The sequence below is a fragment of the Lissotriton vulgaris genome, chromosome 9 (assembly GCF_964263255.1).
Source record: "Lissotriton vulgaris chromosome 9, aLisVul1.2, whole genome shotgun sequence".
Lineage (NCBI taxonomy): Eukaryota > Metazoa > Chordata > Amphibia > Caudata > Salamandridae > Lissotriton > Lissotriton vulgaris.
The window spans coordinates 869,459,083-869,482,447 of NC_141697.1; the positions used below are offsets into that span (position 1 = coordinate 869,459,083).

The 23,365-nt window shown below is 45.0% G+C and overlaps 1 protein-coding gene across 1 annotated transcript in view; it reads left to right on the plus strand.

Annotated features, from left to right (window-relative positions):
• Positions 1 to 23,365, plus strand: part of LOC147692397 (cytochrome P450 2A13-like) — a 326,869-nt gene that overhangs the window by 185,348 nt on the left and 118,156 nt on the right. The window contains exon 4 of the mRNA XM_086938614.1: positions 13,635 to 13,795. Coding sequence (XP_086794740.1) covers positions 13,635 to 13,795 — 161 coding nt within the window. The remainder of the gene's footprint in view (positions 1 to 13,634; positions 13,796 to 23,365) is intronic.

Sequence of the window (23,365 nt, forward strand, 5' to 3'; positions counted from 1 at the left end):
GAAAAAATATCACATCAAAATATTGTGGTTCACAAATATTGTGCAAGAAGTATTGGGATGTCAAAAATGTTGCTGGGCAAAATGCAGAGCATACAAATATAGGGCTTTTGGTTATTTAATATCATATTATCTTTTTAGTCAATATAGTTATAAAAGGTAATGATTTTTTTTAACTTAGGAGCCTATTTACGAGAATATCGTGCAGCGAATGCAGCAAGTGCAGCAAGTCACCTCACTGCGCTAAGTGACATGGAAGGGGCAGGAATGCACCGTATTTAAGCCAACACAGCACGTTCTTACCTTTTCCCCTGCGCTGGTGTCATTTTGACAGCTTAGTGCCAACGCAGGTACCCTTGCACCATGGTGCAAGGGTTCCTGCATTGCAGGCAGGATTGATTTTGTGCAGGAAGGTACAACTTTCTGCACAAAAACATCCTGAGTGGCATATTCCTCTTTCTCTGTGTGCTGCAGAGGAAGTAACAAGGAAAAATATAAATATTTGTCCTCATTACACATCTTCTGGGAAGGTGAATCTTTTTGGTGCATTCCGGGGTTTACAATCTGGGAATGCATCAAAAACCATGGGAGTTGTGTGGGAACACACACGCAACGCCAATGGGATGCCTCCCTGGGGAGAGGAGTGTAATGTAGTGATTAGCTCTGTTTTTCTTTACTCCAGATTTATGGAGCTACTCAGGGCCACGCAAAGTGGTCTTGCATGGCTTCATAAGTCTCACTTAAGGTTTGAATGCCGTATGTACCACGTTGGGTGGTGCAAACGCAACACAAACTGACTCGTAAATGGCCCCTCAGTTTAGTTAGTTTGATAAATTTCAGCTATTTTAGAATTATTCATAATTAGTATGCTAATATGTGTTCAGTTTGTTGCTGTATAGATGGCTCATTTTTTATATGAAATGTAAGTTTTTTTAAAATACAATAAACAAATGTTAATTTAGTAACAAGTTGTTGAATTTGTGGGAGAAAAGGGTGGGTTGTTTTGTAGTATGTAAATTATCATTTTTAATTTATGTTTAGACAATTTAATTTTCCAACAAACATTATTCAAAATAGATAATTGATTTATTGTTATTTTTCTTCTTTGTTGATTTTCAATTAATGGTGAATTGATCGATCAGTTTATTTAATTATTACATTCTGCCAAATATTTTCATATATATTAATTGTTTTAATTATAGATGTTCTTATAATGATTAATTTAAGATTAATCATTTTTAATTTTTAGGACACTATTTCATATTAGTTCAAATTGATTGTGATTTTTCTTTTTTTCTATTAGGGTAGTAGGGAGGAAGGTGTTTTAACTTAAAATATTATTTATTTGTAACATAAAAAAATATTTTTTACATTTAATTCAATTTGCTCATGTTTAATGAATCAATGAATCAGGCTTTGTAAAGCATGACAAATCATCTGTAAGAGTCTGAAGGCGCTGGGGTTGCTAACTGCTTTGCGGGGCTCTGTTCATTTGAACAGGCAGGTCTTGAGGCTTTTCCTGAACGTCTGGAGTGATGCAGCATTCCTAAGGTGAAGGGAAGGTTGTTCCAGGCTTTGGCTGCATGGTGAGAGAAGAGGCATCCTCCTCTGTTAGCTCAGTGGATCCTGGGGGGTCTCTGCGAGGAATAGGGAGCCGGCTTGCCGGTGTCTGGTCAGTTGGTGGAAGGTCATTCGTTTGTTAATGTATGCTGTTCCTTCTTTCTTCAGGGCTTTGTATGCATGGGCTAGCATCTTGAATTGGCATCTTCTCTGGATCAGGAGCTTCTTGAGGTGTGGGGTGATGTTTTTTTTATTGCCTGTAGTCTCTTCAGGAGCCTTGCATTAATTCCTTTGTAGAGAGTGTTCCGGCAGTCCTGCCTGCTGAATAAATGTATTGGTTAAAATATGTGTTTTTGGTGTATATTGTCATGTTTTATATCAATTTTTAGGAGTGTTAACACAAATCTGACCCCTCCAAAGTCCAACACTTTTCTTACTTTTGCATACGTTGGAGTAGGAATAGTAAATGTGACCCACACCCCATATCCAACAGGTTCTCACTTTTGCTAAGATTAGAATTAGATTACTAACTTTGACCCCTCTAAAGTTTCCCTACTTACTTATAGTGAAGTGGGAATAGTACATTTAACCTATTCAGAGTCAATAATTCATTTTTTGTTGCTCAGATTGGAGTGGGCATTGAAAATCTGACCCCTGCAAAGTCCAACACTTTCCCTACTTTTACATACGTTGGAGAAGTACAATAGTACACCTGACCCCTCCAAAAACAGGGTGCGCATTTTGTCAGGGACTTTGTCCATTCAACCATCTCCCTCTTTACTTTGATATTCCACTGCTTAGTGTTTCTTCTGAATGCTGGTTAACCATGTGTATCTCTGGGAAAAAAACAAAAAATTATTTAACTCACTTTAATTTCTTCATCCATGGATGAAATTACAAAAAATCACTGCTGAGACGAAACTAATGTCTGTTTCTGTAAACTCAGTTTGGATTGCAAATACAGGTGCACCTACTAAATGTGATGGGCCTGTGGATGAGAAGGGTATTTAAGTAAGTTTCAGTAAAAATAGGTCTTAGTAGGTATCCTCATATTGAATTAAACTCCTCCACTCTCACCTACATCTGAAACTCTCATCCATTCCTTATTTAGTACCAAAATAAATGCAGAATCTAAAATATTTGGTCGGGAGCCATTGTGCCCCACTTACCACTACTGCACTACATTGAGTTCTAATATAATATTACCCCACTGCCCCGGGGTAAAATGGGAGAGAAGAAGAAAAGTTAAAATGCACATTTTTCTTGTTGTTTGATTAGCTTAGTTTACATTATTTATACTACACATCAATGCAAGAAAACCCAGCGTCTAGCCGCACAACAAAACAAAATACCAGAAACAGAACATAATTCAAATCAAACTATAATTTAAAAACCAACAAAGAGACATATCCCGGGGATAACAAAGAGAAGTATTACACCTAATGGGCTTCAAAATTATGGTACAATGGGGTCCATGTAGTTCTAAAAACTTTGGACCTTAAATATCGAAGTAGATTACAGTAGATATTATTTAAGAATTAATTTTTTTAAATTACTTTAACATTTGTTGTCCAATCTCAGTTCTATTGGCAATGTGTTTCATGTTTTACATCTAGCGACTTTCAACATTTAGCTCTAGAATCTGTTTAAGGGCCACCTGTGCAATGGTAATTTTCGTTTTGGTCAATTGATGATATGCCGAAAGATCCCTGTGCTACAAATTACTCCGAATTGAATATGGTGCTCAATCGTTAGTCATTCAAGTTCTGCTCTCATGCATGCTCATATTTTTAAGCTGAGGGTTAAAGGTGGGTGAGCAAACAAATTTATAAGGAGAGTCGAGGCACAGCCAAGCCAAGGGGTTGGCTTGGCTCTAAGAGGCTCTGCTATAAGAAATTTTAAAATATGATTAATTTCTTTAAAAAAAGTGTGTTTTGTTAACATGTGGAAGCGTTTCATCTTAGTATATTAGATAACCTCATTGCATTGAGAGAGACTTATTATAAGTCATAGTTTTTTAAACATGAACCTCGAAACCTACATCCCCTGCACTGACAACAATGTCATTGATGAACTAAAAGGCAAGTCAGTTGTCCTGTGCACCCTATATGTGGCTTATACTATTATTATGTATGGAACAACATTATCTATATATATAAAAACGAAAGTATGTCTGTTTGTCCTTTATGCATTACTACACCATTCATCCGATCGGCATGAAACTTTGGGAAGTTGTTGAGTACGCTCCCGCGAAGGTTTCTGGCAAAAAACAAAGAAAAGAAAAATGTGTTAAATATCGGCCCCCCGGCCCCCCAGGGCCCTCATAATCTTTCGAATACTGAACATTTACAGTTTTCGGTGCGACTCGCTTTTGCAATGACCATCAACAAAGCACAAGGACAATCGTTGCAAGTGTGTGGACTAGATTTGGAAAATCCGTGCTTCTCACATGAACAACTGTATGTGACCAGCTCACGTGTCGGAAAACCTTCTGATTTATTCGTGTACGCACCAGATGGAAAAACAAAAAATACTGTGTATCCACAAGCAATCGAATAAATAAACAGAATTAAAACAACACTTTAAAATGTTTTCCACATTAAAATGAGTAAGTTTCAATAAAAATGACACAATGTAAATTAAATGTTATCATAACAAGTTTCCTTAAATTTCCTTTCTTCTGAGATCGCAGCAACGCGCGACGGGTAAGCTAGTCTATATATATATAAAAACAAAAGTATATCTGTCTGACTGTTTGTCCTTTATGCATTACTACACCATTCATCTGATCGCCATGAAACTTTGGGAAGTTGTTGAGTACACTCCAGCAAAAGTTTCTGTCATTTTTTTTTTTTTAAATCGGCCCTCCAGGGCCCTCGTAATCTTTCGAAATACTGAAATAGACAGCGAATTTGCGAGCATCGTCAACAGTTATGACCCCCAAATGAAAATCGATTGGTCAATCTACATCAGAAGCTCGAAAGAAAAAGGCATTACGAGCTTCAGAAACAGACGAGCAACGAGAAGCAAGATTAAAAGCTGTTCAAATACAAACTGCTCAAGCCGGTAATGCTGTTCGAATACAAACTGCTCAAGCCCGTAATTCTCAAACGAACGAGCAAAGAGAATCGAGATTGGAAGCCGATCAAGTACACACTGCTCAAGCCCTTTCTTCTCAAACGAACAAGCAACAAGAATCAAGATTGAAAACAGATCGATAACGCACTGCTCAAGCCCACTCGAATGAAACAGGAGAGCAACCAGAATCAAGATTGGAAGCCAATCCAGGACGCACTGCTCAAGCCAGACTTAGAAATGTTTTCAAAAATAAAATGAATACGTTTCAATAACAATGACACAATGTAAATTTAATGTTATCATAACCTGTTTCCTTGAATTTCCTTTCTTCTGAGATCGCAGCACCGCGCGATGGGTAAGCTTGTAATTTATAAAATGAAAAATAGTTTTTTGCCTACAATCACACAGTTTAGTCAAGCAGGGAAGCAAGAATGTTCCCAAGCTTTCTAGTTTCATTTTGTGCAATTCAGCCACCAGATTGGCATTTATTTTCTCTCTTCTATTTTACATGAAATGGTGTGTCTTTAATTCTTGGTGCATGAGGTTAAGAGGGAATCATAGGCAGGAGCTAGATTACAGCTTGGCTCGTTCTGGGCTCAAAGGTCCAAAAGGATCTCGCGCTGAGCATCTGGCTCGAGTCTGGCTTGGCTGGCTCAAACAATTTTACAAAGGGTGAGACACACTTCTCTGTTTGAGCCCTTTGCTCTGTGCAGATGTCTTTTTTTGAATATCCAGGTTGGCTTTCTTGCAATACCTCTTCTAGATACAATCTCTGTCTGGGAAATATGCATGCAGTCCTGCAAAGACTAAACTGGTCTGTTTTTTCTGTTTTTCGATAAAACATATAGATTGAAATTTACTGATTTGAACATTCATTGTACTTGGGTTCCAAAGGATAACTCATCATCAAATAGAACCCATAGATGGCCAATAGGTCGCAGAGGTGGTCTCACTACATTTTTAAACCAGACTCTGAACCTTTTATACTTGTTTTGCGACTACCTTTTATCCTTATTTGTGCTGCGTTCAGCTTTCTGATCCACTGCATTTTGTTCCGCTTGAGTGGAAAAAACTGAATTCAGTTGCTTTACTTTCTGTTGCCAATGCAATCACAGAGGTAGCAGTCTAGCTTCTAATCTCCTGACATTTACAAAAGCCAATGCCGGCGCCGACACGCTGCCAATAGGTCACAGTCAAGCGGTCCCACTATGTTTTTAAGCCAGACTCTTCATATTAAATACTTGTTAGGTGACTATCTTCTATCCTTATTTGTGTCGCTTTTAGCTTTCTGATTCACTGCGATTTGCAATGTTGTAGTGGAGAAATTTGAATTCAGTCACCTCACGTACTGTTGCCACCTGAATTGTTGAGTTAGCAGTGTAGCTAATAATCTCCTGCAATTGACATGAGCCAATGCCGGAGACAACATGCAACAGACACGCAAAGCGAGCATGCCCAAGGTGAGCCAAAGGCAAGCCAATCTGTGCCTGTCCGCACCACTCCATCGTCAGGAGCCAGGACCCCCCTTCTCCTTTTGCACTAGAGGTCAGTGACCCTTCTAGAATGACTTATTCTTCCAAAGCGCCCTATATATATATAATTGATAACTTGTTCAGAGCCTCTAATCCTATAGATGCAAATTGCATTAGTCGTTTCCCATCCCATTTAGAAGGCCCAGTAGCCTGTCTACAATGTAAATTTCACTGGCTCCATGATTCACCTAGGGACACGTTAGTGGGAACACAGCTGGCTAACTATTCCTTACTCATGTCAGCTGACACTCCTATAGATTAACTCAGAACTAATTCCCTTTCTTCACACCCTCAGGCTTCTAAGCCTTGACAGCCCTCTTTGTAATGTCAGGTATTTGCCAAAGCATGCAATTGAACATTGGGACTTGTTTTCCTCCCTGTGACCTGAGTTTGACTTTCTTACTGAAACCTGGTTGAATTCCACTATGCTACCTGGCACTCGCATAAAACAAGTGCATGGATAGACTGGACAGAGAAGGGAGGACAGGTGGTGGCACTACCATTGTTTTTAAAGACTCAGTCAAGGTCTCACTTATAGATTCTTTGCATACTAACTGGGCTGAGCTATGTTTTTTCTAAACTTTAACTCTCCCCTAAGGACTGTTAGAAAGGTGCTCTAGTGTATGGTCATCCTGGACCCAAAAAGGATTTTAGTCAGCGCCTAACGGAACATGTTGTGACCCATGATCTGGCATCTCACATGTTTATTTTATATGGGGATTTCAATCATCATGGTGAATACTCTATAAACGCTGATGTAGCACAGCTTATTTCTGACCAAGCAATTCTCTCCTTGAACCAGAAGTTAGCGGTCCAACCCAATGTTGCAGGCCAAACATTGGACCTACTTTTTATTATATCTGTATCTAAGACCTGTAAACCCCTTCAACCTTTACCCTGGAAAGAACCCGCCTTGATCATTTTTCAGATTCCCAAGTTAAATTTGACTGACAAGATGAAACAAGTTAACATAAGGATGTCAAGACAATGGTAGAAAGTTACCCCTGACTCCTTTTCGAACAAGTTTGAGTTCATTGTAACCACTGAGGACTTAGATATCTATCCAGTGTTAACAGATTATCACATAGCGCTAAACTCGGCCTTTGATAAGGTAGTCCCACCTAAATCTTGTGCAAAATCTAAATAAGTAAGTAAGTAAGTAAGTAAACTTTATTTCGATATATAAAACATATCATAAAAGCAGAACATCACAATATAACATTATTCAAAAAACAACTTACAATTCATTATGGAATAAAAGAGATCTGTCCAATGGACTAAAAATATGTTTAAAAAGGGAGGGGAGACATTATTGGATCATCAGTTTTTTAGCGGTTCTTATACGCCAGGCCCATCCTAGGAACTTTGCCAAACAGATTGAAAAGAAGGGTCTTGCGTCTGAGAGCAGTATTCTCAAGGCTTCCAAATGTGAACGAGTTCCTAGGCTCCTGAAAAGAGGCTTCAACCACCTCCGTCTTGGAGCTAAGTAGGCTCGGCACTCGAATAAGAAGTGTGCTACAGATTCTGTTTTCAGCTCACAAAATGGACAGTCTGGAACAGTTTGCAAAGGTGGTTTCCAAGTAGAAGTGAACTGGCACAAGGGTAAAACCCCAACCTTGAATTTAATATATAGAGCCCTGTCATGAGAGCTGTGTATCGAGTCCAAATAGACTTCTCTAGAAGGGTTACATTTAACCATCAGGAAGTTGGCAACAGTTTTTGGATGGTTTGATTTACACAGTCTCTCACTGTCGACCCAAGTCCAGTATGCCTTCTTCAACTCCTGTTTGGAAGGTGCAGTTTTGTTTTCCCACGCAGAGCCCAAACCAAGCAAGGTAAGCGCCTTCTTCACCTCTCTAAGCCAGGCGATCTTATGCCAGCCAGGGAGGGACAAGACATCTAAATATGGATCCCTGGAGTCCGCTATACCACAGAACTGCAAAAAGAGAAATATTAGAGAGATGCTGGAAGGAGGCCTATAGAGAATCAAAAAAGCTTGAATAGTTTCATATCACCAACCAGATAGATCAAGATGGAAATTCTTCTAAAGAGCTATATATATTGCTTAGTGAATTTATGAATCCTTGTGTATTGCAGACTAATTTGAGGACAAAATCAAATTGATTTATTAGAACTTTCTCAGCTCTCTTAATCAAGCACATGAGGAGTCTAATTCCAACTCTCCCCCTTACAGCTATGTCAGTAGCTTAGGAACGTTTATTTTTCTCCTGTACTAATTCAGAGAGCTCTTGTAACATCCAAAACTAGCTGTCCTCTGGACATATGTCCTCCAAGGATTTCAGCTGCACGTTCTAATTCGCTCACCCCTGCAATATGCTCTTTACTTAACTTATCAGGTAACACTGAGAAAATCCCCTCAGCTTGGAATGCTGCTCAGGTCACGACGATACAAATAAAAACCCATATAGCTCCTACCAACCTCTCTAACTATCGGCCCATCTCATGGCTTCCGCTTCAGGGCAAGTTCCTGGAAAGTCAAATAAATAAACAACTTACCGACTATTTAGAGGTTAATTAGATCCTAGACCCATTACAATCTGGGATCAGATGCTCACACAGCACAGAGACCACCTTGGTAGTGGTCACAGATCACATAAGACTCTTGTCATGCCAGTATCCTATCTATGCTTGTGCTGTTGAATTTAGCATCAGCATTTGGCACTGTGTCCCACCCTAGGCTGCTCCAGAGGCTGTATGAAATCAGAATCCATGGGACAGCTCTACAATGGTTCAGTGATTTTCTATCAATCAATCAATCAATCATCGCATTTATATAGCGCACTACTTACCCAGAGGGTCTCAAGGCGCTGGGGGGGGGATCTGCTACTGCTCGAACAACCAGGTCTTGAGTTGCTTCCTGAAGGCGAGGTGGTCCTGGGTCAGGCGGAGGTGGGTGGGGAGGGAGTTCCATGTCTTGGTGGCGAGGTAGGAGAAGGACCGTCCCCCTGTGGTGGCTCTACGTATGCGGGGGACGGCGGCGAGGGCGAGGTTGGTCGATCGAAGCTGGCGTTTGGGAGCGTAGAAGCTGAGGCGGCTGTTGAGGTATCCTGGGCCTTGGCTGTGTAGGGCTTTGTGTGCGTGGGTGAGGAGACGGAAGGTGATTCTCTTGTTGACCGGGAGCCATTGCAGATCTCTCAGGTGTCCGGAGATGTGGCTGCGATGGGGGATGTCCAGGATGAGTCGTGCTGAGGCGTTCTGGATCCGCTGGAGTCTCTTCTGGAGTTTGGCGGTGGTTCCGGCGTAGAGGGTGTTGCCGTAGTCCAGATGGCTGGTGACGAGGGCCTGGGTGACCGTCTTCCTGGTCTCGGTGGGGATCCACCGGAAGATCTTACGAAGCATGCGCAGGATGTTGAAGCACGACGAGGAGACGGCGTTGACTTGTCTGGTCATGGAGAGGGAGGAGTCCAGGATGAAGCCCAGGTTGCGTGCGTGGTCTGCTGGTTTGGGTGCGTTGCCTAGGGCGGGGGGCCACCAGGAGTCATCCCAAGCAGCGGGTGAGGATCCCAGGATGAGGACTTCCGTCTTATCTGAGTTCAGTTTCAGGCGGCTGTTCTTCATCCATTCGGCTACCTCTTTCATCCCTTTGTGAAGGCTGGCTCTGGCGGTGGCGGGGTCGTTGGTAAGGGAGAGGATCAGCTGGGTGTCGTCGGTGTAGGAGATGATGTTGAGGTTGTGCTGGCGTGCGATGTCTGCGAGGGGGCTCATGTAGATGTTGAAGAGGGTTGGACTGAGCGAGGAGCCTTGAGGGACGCCGCAGATGACTTCGGTGGCTTCTGATCTGAACGGAGGGAGGCGGACTCTCTGTGTCCTTCCGGCGAGGAAGGAGATGATCCACTCCAGTGCCTTCTCCTGGACTCCGACGTTGCTGAGGCGTTGTACTAGGGTACGATGGCAGACAGTGTCGAAGGCCGCGGAGAGGTCAAGGAGGATGAGGGCCGCTGTTTCTCCGTTGTCGAGCAGCGCTCGGATGTCATCGGTGACTGCGATCAGGGCGGTCTCGGTGCTGTGGTTGGCCCGGAAGCCAGACTGCTAGGGGTCGAGGGATCCGTTCGTCTCGAGGAAGGCGGCCAGATGCTTGTTGACGGTCTTCTCGATGACTTTTGCAGGAAACGGGAGCAGCGAGATGGGGCGGTAGTTTTTGAGGTCGGTGGGGTCAGCCGATGGCTTCTTGAGTAGAGCGCTGAGTTCGGCGTGCTTCCAGCTCTCCGGGAAGGTAGCAGTGTCGAAGGAGGTGTTGATGATGTCCCGCAGGTGGGGTGCGATGATAGCGTCGGCCTTGTTGAAGACGTGAGGGCAGGGGTCGGTCGGAGATCCGGAGTGGATGGAGTTCATTGTGCGGACGGTATCTTCGGTGCTGATCGGAGTCCAGGCGCGGAGGGTGGTGGTGGGGGGCGGTGGTTCGGTCGTGGTGATCGTCGGTTGAGTGCTGAAGCTGTTGTGTATGTCCGCGATCTTGTTGTGGAAGTAGGAGGTGAGGGAGTTGCAGAGGTCTTGCGAAGGGGTGATGTCGTTGTTTCCGGCGTTGGGGATGGAGAGCTCTTTGACGATGTTGAAGAGTTCCTTGCTGTTGTGGGCGTTGTTATCCAGTCGTTCCTGTAATGCCATTTTCTTGGTGGCGCGGATGAGTTGGTGGTGTTTTCGGGTGGCGAGCTTGAGGGCAGTCATGTTGTCCGGTGTTGGGTCTCTGCGCCAGGTTCTCTTGAGGGCTCGGCAGTTCTTCTTGGAGCTCTTGAGTTCGTCGGTGAACCATGGGGCTTTCTTGCTACTGGGTCTGCTGGGCGGGGTCCTCAGGGGGGCGAGCTCGTCTGTGCAGTCGCTGATCCACTTCGTGAGGTTGGTGGCCACCTGGCTAGGGTTCGTTGTGCTGGTGGGAGGGTTCATGCTCAGGGAGGACGCGAGCTGGTCGGCTGTGACCTTGTTCCAGTTCCTGCGTGCAGCCTGTTGCTGGTGGTGGTGGATCGTGGTCCTTGCGAAGCTGAAGTGGACGCAGCTGTGGTCCGTCCAGTGGAGTCCGGTGGCGTGGCTGAAGGCGATGTCCTTGCTGGATGAGAAGACGGGGTCGAGTGTGTGTCCGGCGTAGTGGGTGGGGGTGGTCACCAGTTGCTTGAGTCCCAGGTTGGCGAGGTTGTCCAGCAGGGTGGTGGTGTTGCGGTCGTTGTTGTTCTCCAGGTGGAAGTTGAGGTCCCCTAGGAGGATGTAGTCAGCGGAGCAGAGGGCGTGTGGGCTGATGAAGTCGGCGATGTCTTCGCTGAATTGTGTGCATTGTCCAGGGGGTCTGTAGATGAGGGTGCCTCTGAGGGTGGTCTTGGGGTTGATGTGGACTTGGAAGTGCAGGTGCTCGGCGGTTGCGAGGGTGTCATCGGTGTTGGTCGTGATGCGGATGGTGTTCCTGTGGACGATGGCGATGCCTCCTCCGGTGTGGTTGATGCGGTCCCTTCGGATGATCTTGTAGCCGTCTGGGATGGCGATGGCGATGTCAGGCGCTGAGGAGGCGTTCATCCATGTTTCCGTGAAGAAGGCGAAGTCTGGGGCTGTGGTGTCGAGCAGGTTCCAGATCTCGATGGCGTGCCTGTGGACAGAGCGGGTGTTGAGCAGGATGCATTTCAGGTGGCTGCTGCTGTTGCTCGTCTTGGTTGGTGTAGGTGTAGTGCCGGTCCAGAGGCAGGTGAACTTGCAGGAGTTGCAGCAGAAGGGTCCGTGGGTGAGTCTCGGGGTGGCTCGGTAGCAGCCCGGGACTCTGCCGGTGTTGAGTGCGTTGAGGGTGGCGGCGTCGTGCTAAAAAGCAGTACCCAAACAATCTCTCTGGGTTCTTTCAAATCACCTGCCAAACTGATAGACTAAGTGGCTCCTTAGGGCCTATGCCTAAGCCCAACACTTTTTAACATATATATTAGTCCCCTTGCCAAGACTGTCACATCCTTCAGATTTGAAGTACTATCCTATGCTGACAACACTCAGTTGATCCTCTCCTTTGCCAAAGACCTGGTCAAAGTAAAAGAAAAAATGTCAACAGGAGGAAAGCAATTGCAGCCTGGATGACTGAGAACTGTCTTCATTTGAATGCAAAAAAAGGAGATTATGCTGTTTGGTAAGACCCAACAGCTCTTGTCTTTCTATTGGTGGCCTTCAGAATTAGGCACTGCTCCGACACCCAGACAATTAGTCAAGAACTTGGGCGTCCGATTGGACCAATCTCTTACCATGAGAGAGCAGGTTCTATCTACTATCGGCACCTGTTTTCACATGATGTGCCTGTTGAGGGAAGCATTTCCTTTTCTTCCTGTTTCGACAAGGAAAACATTGGTTCAGGAACTCATCATTAGCAGTTTGGATTATGGGAATGCTGTACTAGCCTCTGCAAATTAAACGCTATTATCTAAATTACAAGTTGTTCAAAACACAGCTGCCTGTCTCACTTGCAACCTTCCATCTGGTTCTGCTTCCTCATCCCTTTTGAGATCTTTACAGTCGAGAAAATAATTATTTTAAAAATCTGCTGTCTTACTCATAAATTATTGTTTGGGAAAAGCCTCAGCTACCTTAATTCGAGTCAAAAATACTATTGTCCAGTCAGACCTCTGAGATCAAGTGATAAAGCATTGCTCACTGTCCCACATGTTAGAAAGTCCCAAGCTGGTGGCAGGTCTTTTTCGTACCTAACCCCCTTTTATTGGAATGAGTTGCCTCATCACATCTGAATGTGTACAGATCATCCTAAAATTAGGAAACTATTTAAGACAGTGTCGTTCCAGCTCAGTGGTTTGCCCTATGGCTGTGATCTGCCCCAGCACCGAGATACCCCTCCCGGGGTGATATGAGCTTGATATTAAATTAAATTAACATAACATAAATATGGCAAACCCACTAAATGGGAGTGGGAAACGGACCAAGATCTGGCCAGTACCATAAGGCTGAAGTGCTAAGACCTTTGTTTGAAAGCATAAATAATGTTTCACTACTGATTATATAGAGGCCATTCGAGTGCACCCAAAGTTTGACATCACTCAGACAATCAATTAAGTAGATGTTGTCATTAGCATTCACACCCATATCTACTAAAAATTGGATGCCATCAGCATATAGCTCACATGAGCCCCCATTGGTTTACTCAGTATGGGAGAACAGTGATAAGGTCAAAGTAGGTGGACAGGTGGGAATTGTCACTGAAAAGACACTGATGGATGGAAAAGTGTAGTGAATTAAAAAGAGAATGGCACAGGACATTGGTACAATCATAAATAGGCAACGCCACTGCTGTATTGAGTCTATTTTAGGATTTTTACCAAGTGGAAAATAGAAGCCAGTTTTAAAAACTTGATGTAGATAAAACTGAGTTATTAAATGAGAATATATGTTTTATATTAATATTTTGGTTCTTCTTTCAAAATGTCAAAGTGCAGCTGTCCAAACCTTCGACTACTAAATACATTTTCTTTTTATCTCTAGGAATTCCCTTTGATCCCACGTTCTTCTTAAGTAGAGCTGTCTCCAACATCATCTGCTCCATTGTGTTTGGGAGCAGATTTGACTATGAAGACAAGAAGTTTCTTGCCTTGCTCACTCACATCAATGAAGTCCTTCGGTTCATGAATTCCACGATTGGACTGGCAAGTGTTTTAGAAATGTTATGAGTATTATTAAAGTTGAACAGTGATATGTTGTACAAGGGTAATTTATAGTCCAAAGTAAATTAAGAAAATCTATTACAAATTAAGCGAAATAGAGCTAGGGAAAGTGCTTGCAGAACCAGTGGTATAAAATAGGCAAAACAAGTGTGCTAGAGCATCCTGTTGAAAAGTATTGCAACTTGTGCGCATCAAGTGATGGAATTTTAAGGAATTTGGGGACAGAAGAATTTATGGGGAGGTAGAGTAGAAGAGATATTTAGAACATGGTAAGTTCAGAGGCAGACTAGACCCAAAGGAAAATATAGTATCGACCAATAGGTTGGTCACAGTGGACCGATATATGGCAGCTGCAGTCAGACAAGCCTGATGGTTATAAGTTTTGTTATGTCAAGAAAGGTAAAACCAAAGGGGATGATGGACGGAGTGTTGAACATTGCAAGCACTCACCCCCAGTCAACTGATCTGGGTCTAATCTATCATCATTCTTTAATTCACTCTACTACCCCAGTTCAGACATGGCCATATGCAAATCAGTCTGACCCTGTGCCTCATGGGAACAGTCCAGCCCGAACTGCCAAGCCATGTCTTCCCTGGTCCGGGAACAAGCATCCTGGGACCGGTTTCTGGCTAATCAGCCGTCATCAGCCAGGCTAGCATGAATCCAGTGGCAAAGTGAGCAAGGGACCCACGTCTGGGCATACCCTTCCAACTTAGTGCGAACAAAGCAAAACCAAAGGAGATGATGGATGGAGTGTTGAACATTGCAAGCACCCACCCCCAGTCAACTGATCTGGGTTTAATCCATCATCATTCTTTAGCTCATTCCATCACTCCAGTTCAGACATGGCCAAATACAAATCAGTCTGACCCTGTACCTCATGGGAACAGTCTAGCCCAAACTGCCAAGCTATGTCTTCCCTGGGCCAGAAACAAGCTTCCTGGGACCAGTTTCTGCCTAATCAGCCGTCATCAGCCAGGCTAGCTTGAATCCAGTGGAAAAGTGAGCATACCGTGCCAACTTAGGGTGAACCAAGCAAAACCAAAGGGGATGACGGACGCAATGTTGAATATTGCAAGCACTCACACCCAGTCAACTGATCTATGTCGAGAAAGGTATACATTACAATTAAAATTCATAATACCTCAAACTCAAAATAAAAATGGCAAGATATATTAATTCTACAGCAATACTAATTTGTTATACATCTTTCTCTGTCTCAATCTTGTATTAAAGTGTGCCCACTGGAACGATATCCCACTCAATATCCTATTGCTGCCCTCTAGAATCTTCCACGCATTGGCTAGATTTTGAATCTATAATTTTTCAATAATAGAAGCCTGACATGCCAATTTTACCTTTTGTACTTAGTGAATTTCTTTTGTAGAGGCCATTAGGTCAGACTACAAATCACATCATATTAAATATCCTTCCAATAAATCCACACTTTAGAGAAACAAAAGGAGAGGTACTGGATTAAATTACCTAGAGACAAAACAAAATGTGGGATTCATTTAAAATCTATGGTTTGGCTGTTTGACAAACTAAAAGCTCTTCTATATACATAAAACATTCACAAAATAAAACCACAAGGTGCGTTTTTGAAATTGGTTACTAAATTGTTGTTCTCGTCGTCCTCGTGTGCCCGCCCCGCCTCCCAGCTGAGACGCCCTCCCACTTTCGTCAAATACCTCTTCTCCCCCTACAAACGCCGTGACTCGCTCCTTCCTCACGGGCTGAGGGGTCGCTCCCAGTGTCCCTCCAGACATCTGGTATCCCAGCGTTTCTTGCCCTCTAATTATCTGCATTGCTCTGTGCTTGTGCTTATTTTAATAATTGCATTGGCGCTCTGTGGCTGTGCTCGCTCGCTGCCTGTTATCTGATTGCATTGGCGCTCTGTACTTGTGCTTATTTCACTGATTCCATTAGCGCTCCGTATTTGTGCTTATTTCACTGATTGCATTGGCGCTCTGTGGCTGTGCTCGCTCGCTGCCTGTCATCTGATTGCATTGGCGCTCTGTACTTGTGCTTATTTCACTGATTCCATTAGCGCTCTGTATTTGTGCTTATATCACTGATTGCATTGGCGCTCTGTGGCTGTACTTCCATCGCTGCCTTTTAATTTCAGGCCGCCTGCTTGTGGTGTCATTGTGGCCGCTTCCCTAGCCCTACCAGCGCGTTTACCCGTAGCGCTCCGCTGTTCCTCCCCCCTCCGCCTCCATTTTGTTGTTTGTTGTTCTCGTCGTCCTCGTGTGCCCGCCCCGCCTCCCAGCTGAGACGCCCTCGCCCCTCCCCTTCCACCATCCATATATGACAGCAGTTCCCGCGCGCAGCGTTTACGCGCAGCGTCCGCGCCCAACCCGCGCCGAAGGTGCGCCAAAGGTAAGCCCGTCTACGCCCGTCCGCGCCTGGACCGCGCCCAGCGCCAGACCCCCTGCCCCTCGCGCTGCCCAGCCCCCCCGCTTTACCTACGATGCCGCCACCCTCCTCGCCCTTAACCCCGGTCGCGCCCCCAACTGCGTCCAAGCCGCTCCCGGACGCACCCATGGACCGTTCTCCTGCTTCTCCTGCAAATTTAGCGGTACCACCAACATCTCCGCTACGACCACACCACTGATTCCCGACCCCAACCACCTACAATGCATCCTGCTCAACACCCGCTCGGTCCACAGACACGCCATCGACCTATGGAACCTACTAGACACCATCTCTCCAGACATCGCCTTCCTAACGGAAACATGGATGAACGCCTCCTCCGCCCCTGACATCGCCATCGCTATCCCTGATGACTATAAGATCACACGCAAGGACCGCATCGACCATACAGGAGGAGGAATCGCTATCGTCCACAAGAAATCCATCCGCATCTCCACCAGCTCCGACGCCAACCTCGCTAACTCCGAACACCTCCACTTCCAGATCCACATCGACCCCAAGACAACTCTTAGAGGCACCCTCCTCTACAGACCACCAGGACCCCGCGCAAAATTCAGTGAAGACATCACGGACTTCATCACCCCTCACGCGCTCCCCTCCAAAGACTACATCCTTCTGGGAGACCTCAACTTCCACCTTGAAAAGATCAACGACCGCAACACCGCCACCCTCTTAGACAACCTCGCCAACCTCGGACTTAAACAACTGGTCACTTCCCCCACCCACATCGCAGGCCACACACTCGACCCCATTTTCACCTCCAGCAACCATGTCTCCTTCAGCCACACTACGAATCTCATCTGGACTGACCACAGCTGCGTTCACTTCACCTACAACAAGCCGAAACCCATCATCCACCTCCAGCCAACTCTACAAAGAAACTGGAACAAAATCACCACGGATCAGATCTCCACATCGCTCCTTCAAACCTCCCCAGCCCTCTCTTCTAACGCCAACGAAGCCGCCTCCAACCTCACCCTTTGGCTATCCAACACCGCCGACACCTTAGCTCCACTGAAAAAACGTCAAAGCAAACCTGGCAGCAAGAAGGCCTCATGGTTCAACGATGATCTTAAGAAATCCAAGAAACTATGCCGCTCCCTTGAAAAAGCCTGGAAAAAAGACCCAACCACCAGCTCCAAGGACGCCTTCAAAAGCGCCACCCGTTCTCACCACCAACTAATCCGAAAAGCCAAGAAAACAGCATTCAAAGATCGACTTGACAACAACGCCCACAACAGCAAGGAACGTTTCAACATCGTCAAGGAATTTTCCAACCCCCCGGCCAACTCCAACGACATCATCCCCTCTCAAACCCTCTGCGACTCCCTAGCCTCTTTTTTCCACAACAAGATTGCAGACATCCACAACAGCTTTGACAACCAACCCGGAAGCCAACCCACCCTACCATCTGCTGACCATCCTCCCCCCGTAAACACCCTTAACGCCTGGAACCCAATCTCCACGGAGGACACCATCCGCCTGATGAATTCCATCCACTCTGGATCCCCCACAGACCCATGCCCTCACCACATCTTCAACAAAGTAGACTCTGTCATAGCTCCGCACCTCCGAGACGTCATCAACTGCTCCCTCAACTCCGCCACCTTCCCGGAGGACTGGAAACACGCTGAACTCACCGCCCTTCTGAAAAAACCAACAGCAGACCCCACCGAACTCAAAAACTACCGCCCCATCTCGCTTCTTCCATTCCCGGCCAAAGTCATCGAAAAAGCCGTCAACAACCAGCTCGCCACCTTCCTCGAAGCCAACAAATCACTCGACCCCTCACAATCCGGCTTCCGAGCCAAACACAGCACTGAGACCGCCCTCATCGCAGCAACAGACGACATTCGAACTCTACTGGACAATGGAGACACAGTCGCCCTCATCCTCCTCGACCTCTCTGCAGCCTTCGACACAGTCTGCCACAGCACCCTTCTACAACGCCTCAGAAACATCGGAATCCAAGGAAAGGCACTGGAATGGATCACCTCGTTCCTCACCGGAAGAACCCAGAGAGTCCGCCTCCCACCATTCAAGTCCGAAGCCTCTGAAATCATCTGCGGCGTACCTCAAGGATCCTCACTCAGTCCCACCCTCTTCAACGTATACATGAGCCCCCTCGCGACCATCGCCCGCCAACACAACCTCAACATCATCTCCTACGCGGATGACACTCAACTAATCCTTTCTCTCACCAACGACCCCAGCACCGCCAAAACTAACTTACACGAAGGAATGAAAGAAGTCGCCGAATGGATGAAACAAAGCCGTCTGAAATTGAACTCAGACAAAACAGAAGTGCTCATCTTAGGCACATCCCCCTCGGCTTGGGATGACTCCTGGTGGCCGGAAGCCCTCGGAAAAGCACCCATCCCGACAGACCACGCACGGAACCTTGGCGTCATCCTTGACTCTTCACTCTCAATGAACAGACAAGTCAACGCCGTATCCTCTTCCTGCTTTAACATTCTCCGCATGCTCAGAAAAACATTTCGCTGGATCCCCTCCGAGACAAGGAAAACAGTCACCCACGCTCTAGTCACGAGCCGACTGGACTACGGATACACCCTCTACGCAGGTACCACCGCTAAACTCCAGAAGAAACTACAACGAATCCAAAACGCCTCAGCCAGGCTCATTTTAGACATCCCACGAAACGATCACATCTCTGGTCACCTTAAAGACCTCCACTGGCTACCCGTCAATAAGAGGATCACTTTCCGACTGCTCACCCACGCACACAAATCACTCTACGACATCGGTCCAGATTGCCTCAACTCTCGACTGTCCTTCTACACCCCCTCCCGCCAACTTCGCTCTTCCAGCCAAGCCTTCGCCACTGTACATCAACAAGACCACCATGGGAGGCAGATCCTTTTCCTACTTGGCTGCCAAAACATGGAACTCACTCCCCGCTTACCTTCGCCTCACCCAGAATCACCTAGCGTTCAGAAAGCAGCTTAAAACGTGGATATTTGACAAATAATCCTCCTCCCCTTCCTAAGCGCCTTGAAACCCTCTGGGTATGTAGTGCGCTATACAAATTTCATGACTTGACTTGACTTGACACACAAGTCTCCCCTTCACAGTTTTCCTTTAGTCTGATTTACCTTCAGTCGTTTGACTCCTTGTGATCTAGAGAAGCTGTTCATGATATGGACAGCCTTCTGGGTCTCTACTTGATCCTCCCCCAGCTAAAGTCATTAAAGTCCTCCTCCAACCAGAGCCGGATTTAGAGTGGCGCGACCTTTGCCATCGCCCTGGATGCCAAGGTCCAAGTGGCATTCTCTGCATGACAGTCTGAACTGAGATAGAAGCAGCCTGCAGAGATCTTTGCATGCTTGGCTTTTTTCAGGTGATATTAAAAGTGCATGATAAGTATGGTGGTTAATGAACTCGAGGGAAAGGTTTGCGATTTGTCTTGTCACCATTTGACTAATGATATAATAGCTTAGGGGGCAAATGTTTCTGCTGTGAAGCATATCATGTGGCGTGTGGATCACAGATTAGTATTTTATGTTGATAGCTCAATGGGTTATTCGTTTTGCCGCAGAGATCCTTTTGTCACTTCGAGTTCATACGTAACATTCCTTCTAATATATTATATTGAGCTACAAACTGGCCTCAGAGTGCTGCATGAAAATTGAAAGGCATAGGTTTAGAACCTCATTGTTTTTTTTCTCTCAATCATTCATTATTCGAAGATTGCTAAAAGGGTTCTGTTGTGTAGCAATACAGTTTTATTTGCATGAAACCCCAATCAATGTGTTACGTTTATTGAGGCAGATTTACACATTATGCCTGGTGCATAGTGTTGTTTAAAGGCTCACTTAACAGCACAAATCCTGACTTGTGGCGGACAGTAGCCCTAAAGTAACACACTGTAACCATAATGCACTACTTTACATAAAGGCATATCTTTGGTGGTACTGGACAGTTCCATTCCCTCACCCATGGATTCTGATCTAATCCTTACCTACTAACATTGGTAGAATGGGATTGGGAACAAAACAAAAAACGCTTGTTTGCGGCAGGCGTAACGTTGGAGAAAAGGTTTATTTCTCCAAACATTTTCAGATTTGCATGTGTACACAGCACACAGACAAATGGTAAATTGTTAAACTTTGTCAAAGAAAATAATTTTGTTCTGTAAGGATACCCTTCTAGTATAGAATCTAAGCTCAACATCACGCAAACATGCTTGCACTATGCTATAACTATGAGTTCAAGTCAAGTCAAAAACCACTTTATTCGATTTAGTTAAAAATCATAAAAGCATACTACAATCAATTTAAAATGGCAGTTCAATTTCATAAAAAAATTACATACATCAATATCAATTACATATATACTTTAAAAACAGCTAAAAAAGTAATATACAGCTAAAAATTATACAAGTAGAAAGAACACATTTCAACCTCCAGTACAGACCCCCCAATTACATTTGCAATCGCCTCTTCCTGATCCTGACTGCAGCAACAAGATAGTTAGCCACACTAAACATAACCAAAGGTGAATCTAACATTTGTAGATACATGAGAGCTGGTTTTGCCTGAAGGAAGGCTTTGTCCTTCAATAAAGGCACCAAATATTTCTGTCTGGGCATATTGAAGAAATGGCAGAACAGCATTAGGTGCATATTGTCTTGCAGTGAGAAATTATCACAATTACACACAGGTGCATCCTCCTGCTTAAACCAACCATGGCTGTCACAGAGAACCGTATAGATCTGATTAAACCGAAATTTGACCAGAAGCCACCTGTGGAAAGGGATGTTAACTGTGGCAAGATACGGTTGAATGGTTAGGCAAGTAATGGTCAAAAAATGGGCTCTAACTGTGGGCTTTGTAAGTTGCTGTTCCTCTCTCTGCATGATCTTCAGTTTAGAGAAGTGGAGCTTAACCCAGTCTAAATCAGATTTTTTCAAACCCATCGGGGCGGAAAATATCTCAGGGCGGCCAAGTTCCAAAGAGCACTTATAAATGTATGACAATCAAGCAATATCTTTAGATTTATCCAATCTTAGGCAGTCCAACAGTACTTTATGATTTAGACCTAAGTTGTTATTGGTCCAAGTCCTAATCCAGAGAAGGATAGGTGCCATTGAAAGAATATCTGCAATGTACCCTATTCCAAGCTCCTGGTGGACTGAGAATGTGGCTGTCAATTGAGGAAGGCCTAGTATAGACCGCAGGAACTTATTTTCCTCCCTTTGGATGGTTTCACTGTTCACATAGCCCCACAGACCTGCTCCGTACCTAGCTATTGCCAACGTTTTAGCCTTGTACAAACTTAATAATGCTCCGCTCGGCTTCCCTCCAAGTCTCCTTGAAAAACTTAGAATTGCATTTGCCGAGCTCCTCACTGCTTTGGTTTTTGCTATAATTTGAGGGCTCCAGCTACCCTTAGTATCAACAATTACACCAAGGTAAGTAAAGAGTTTGACATAACTATGAGTTAATTGGCACAAGACAATCTAAGTTGTGTCAGCACTAGTGGAGAGATTTATAGTATGGTTGTGCTCTGCATTTTCTCGCAACACGGTCCAGGAACTTTGGTTACTGCACATCATAAATTTAGCTTATCTGCCCCTTTTTATCTCCAGACCAAATACTCTTAATACATAATGCCCACCAATATGGATGACATGTGCCTCCTACACCTTGTAGACCTCGTTGTCTTAAGTAACATTTCCTGTACATTGATTTACACTCTTGTATGACTCAATATTTATGTATATTATGTTTGTGATGTGATGTGATGGCGTCGCTACATCGACGATATTCTGATCTTTTGGAAAGGAGACCGGTCTAGTTGTGAGGCCTTCTGCGCATGGATTAATCTCCAGGATCCATTTCTGAAATTCACGGGTACCATGTCTGAACACTCTTTACCCTTCTTGAATCTGACTATACAGCTGACTCCCACAGAAATCACCACTACCCTCTACAAAAAAGAGACCGACAGGAATAGCCTCCTTCTATATAACAGCCACCACACTAGAGCTTTGAGGGACAACCTACCATTCGGCCAATTTTTAAGGCTCCGCAGAAACTGCAGCTCGGTGTCGGATTACAAACAAGAAGCAACTACCTTACAGCACAAACTCCAGGACAGAGGCTACCCAACAAGATTACTGAAACAATCGGTGAAGAGAGCGCTCAACAATAACAGAGACTCTCTGCTGGAAATTCACACCAAGGAGACAGAGGATATCATCACATGTGTCACCTCCTATACCAAAAATTCCACGTTCATTAAAAAAACAGTGAACTCCCACTGGGGTATCTTGAATTCTGCAGGCTTGGAAATCCCCCGTCCCCGGTTTGCCTTCAAAAGGACAACCAATCTTAAAGACACTCTGATTCATACTCGACCAAAGCAGACGAAATCTCGCCCTCAGAATACCCTCTGGGATTTGCCCCCAGTCATGGGCCACTACCGATGCGGCTTGTGTGTCGTATGCCCCCAATCAATACAAGGTAAAACCATAGTGCTACCTAATGATTTCACCTGGCACCGAAACAAACACACGAACTGCAATAGCTCCAGATGTATCTATATGCTGACCTGCCCCTGCAAATCTAACTACAACGGAATGACAATGCGCACGGTCAAACTTCGCATTATGGAACATAACAGCCATATTCGCTGCATGAAGACACATAACCGTCTCTACGAACACTGCAAGCAACAAGGTCACCCTGCTGAGAGCATACAATGGACTGTTCTTGAGTGCCATCCCTCTATCAACCAACAAGCCTTATACAAAATCGAACAGCGATGGGTGTACCGTCTACACACTGACACACAGGGACTTAATGATTCTGTCCCTTGGACTATGCTAGCCAGATAAACCACACCCGTGTGACCACACTGATAGTATAAGAAATACTATCAGAGAATCAGCACACCTTTTGATCCAATCCCCTTGACCATCTCAATGCTCCCACTTGGTGTCTGGTTCATCCCGCTTGGCATGGTGATTTTGGCACCTTGTTTCTATTATCAGGCTGCCACATAAACCCTCTCAGGGCGGTACCCCCCACCCCAAATAGGATAGGTCGAGAAACACTATGTTTACTCATAAATAACTAGCGGGCCACTCA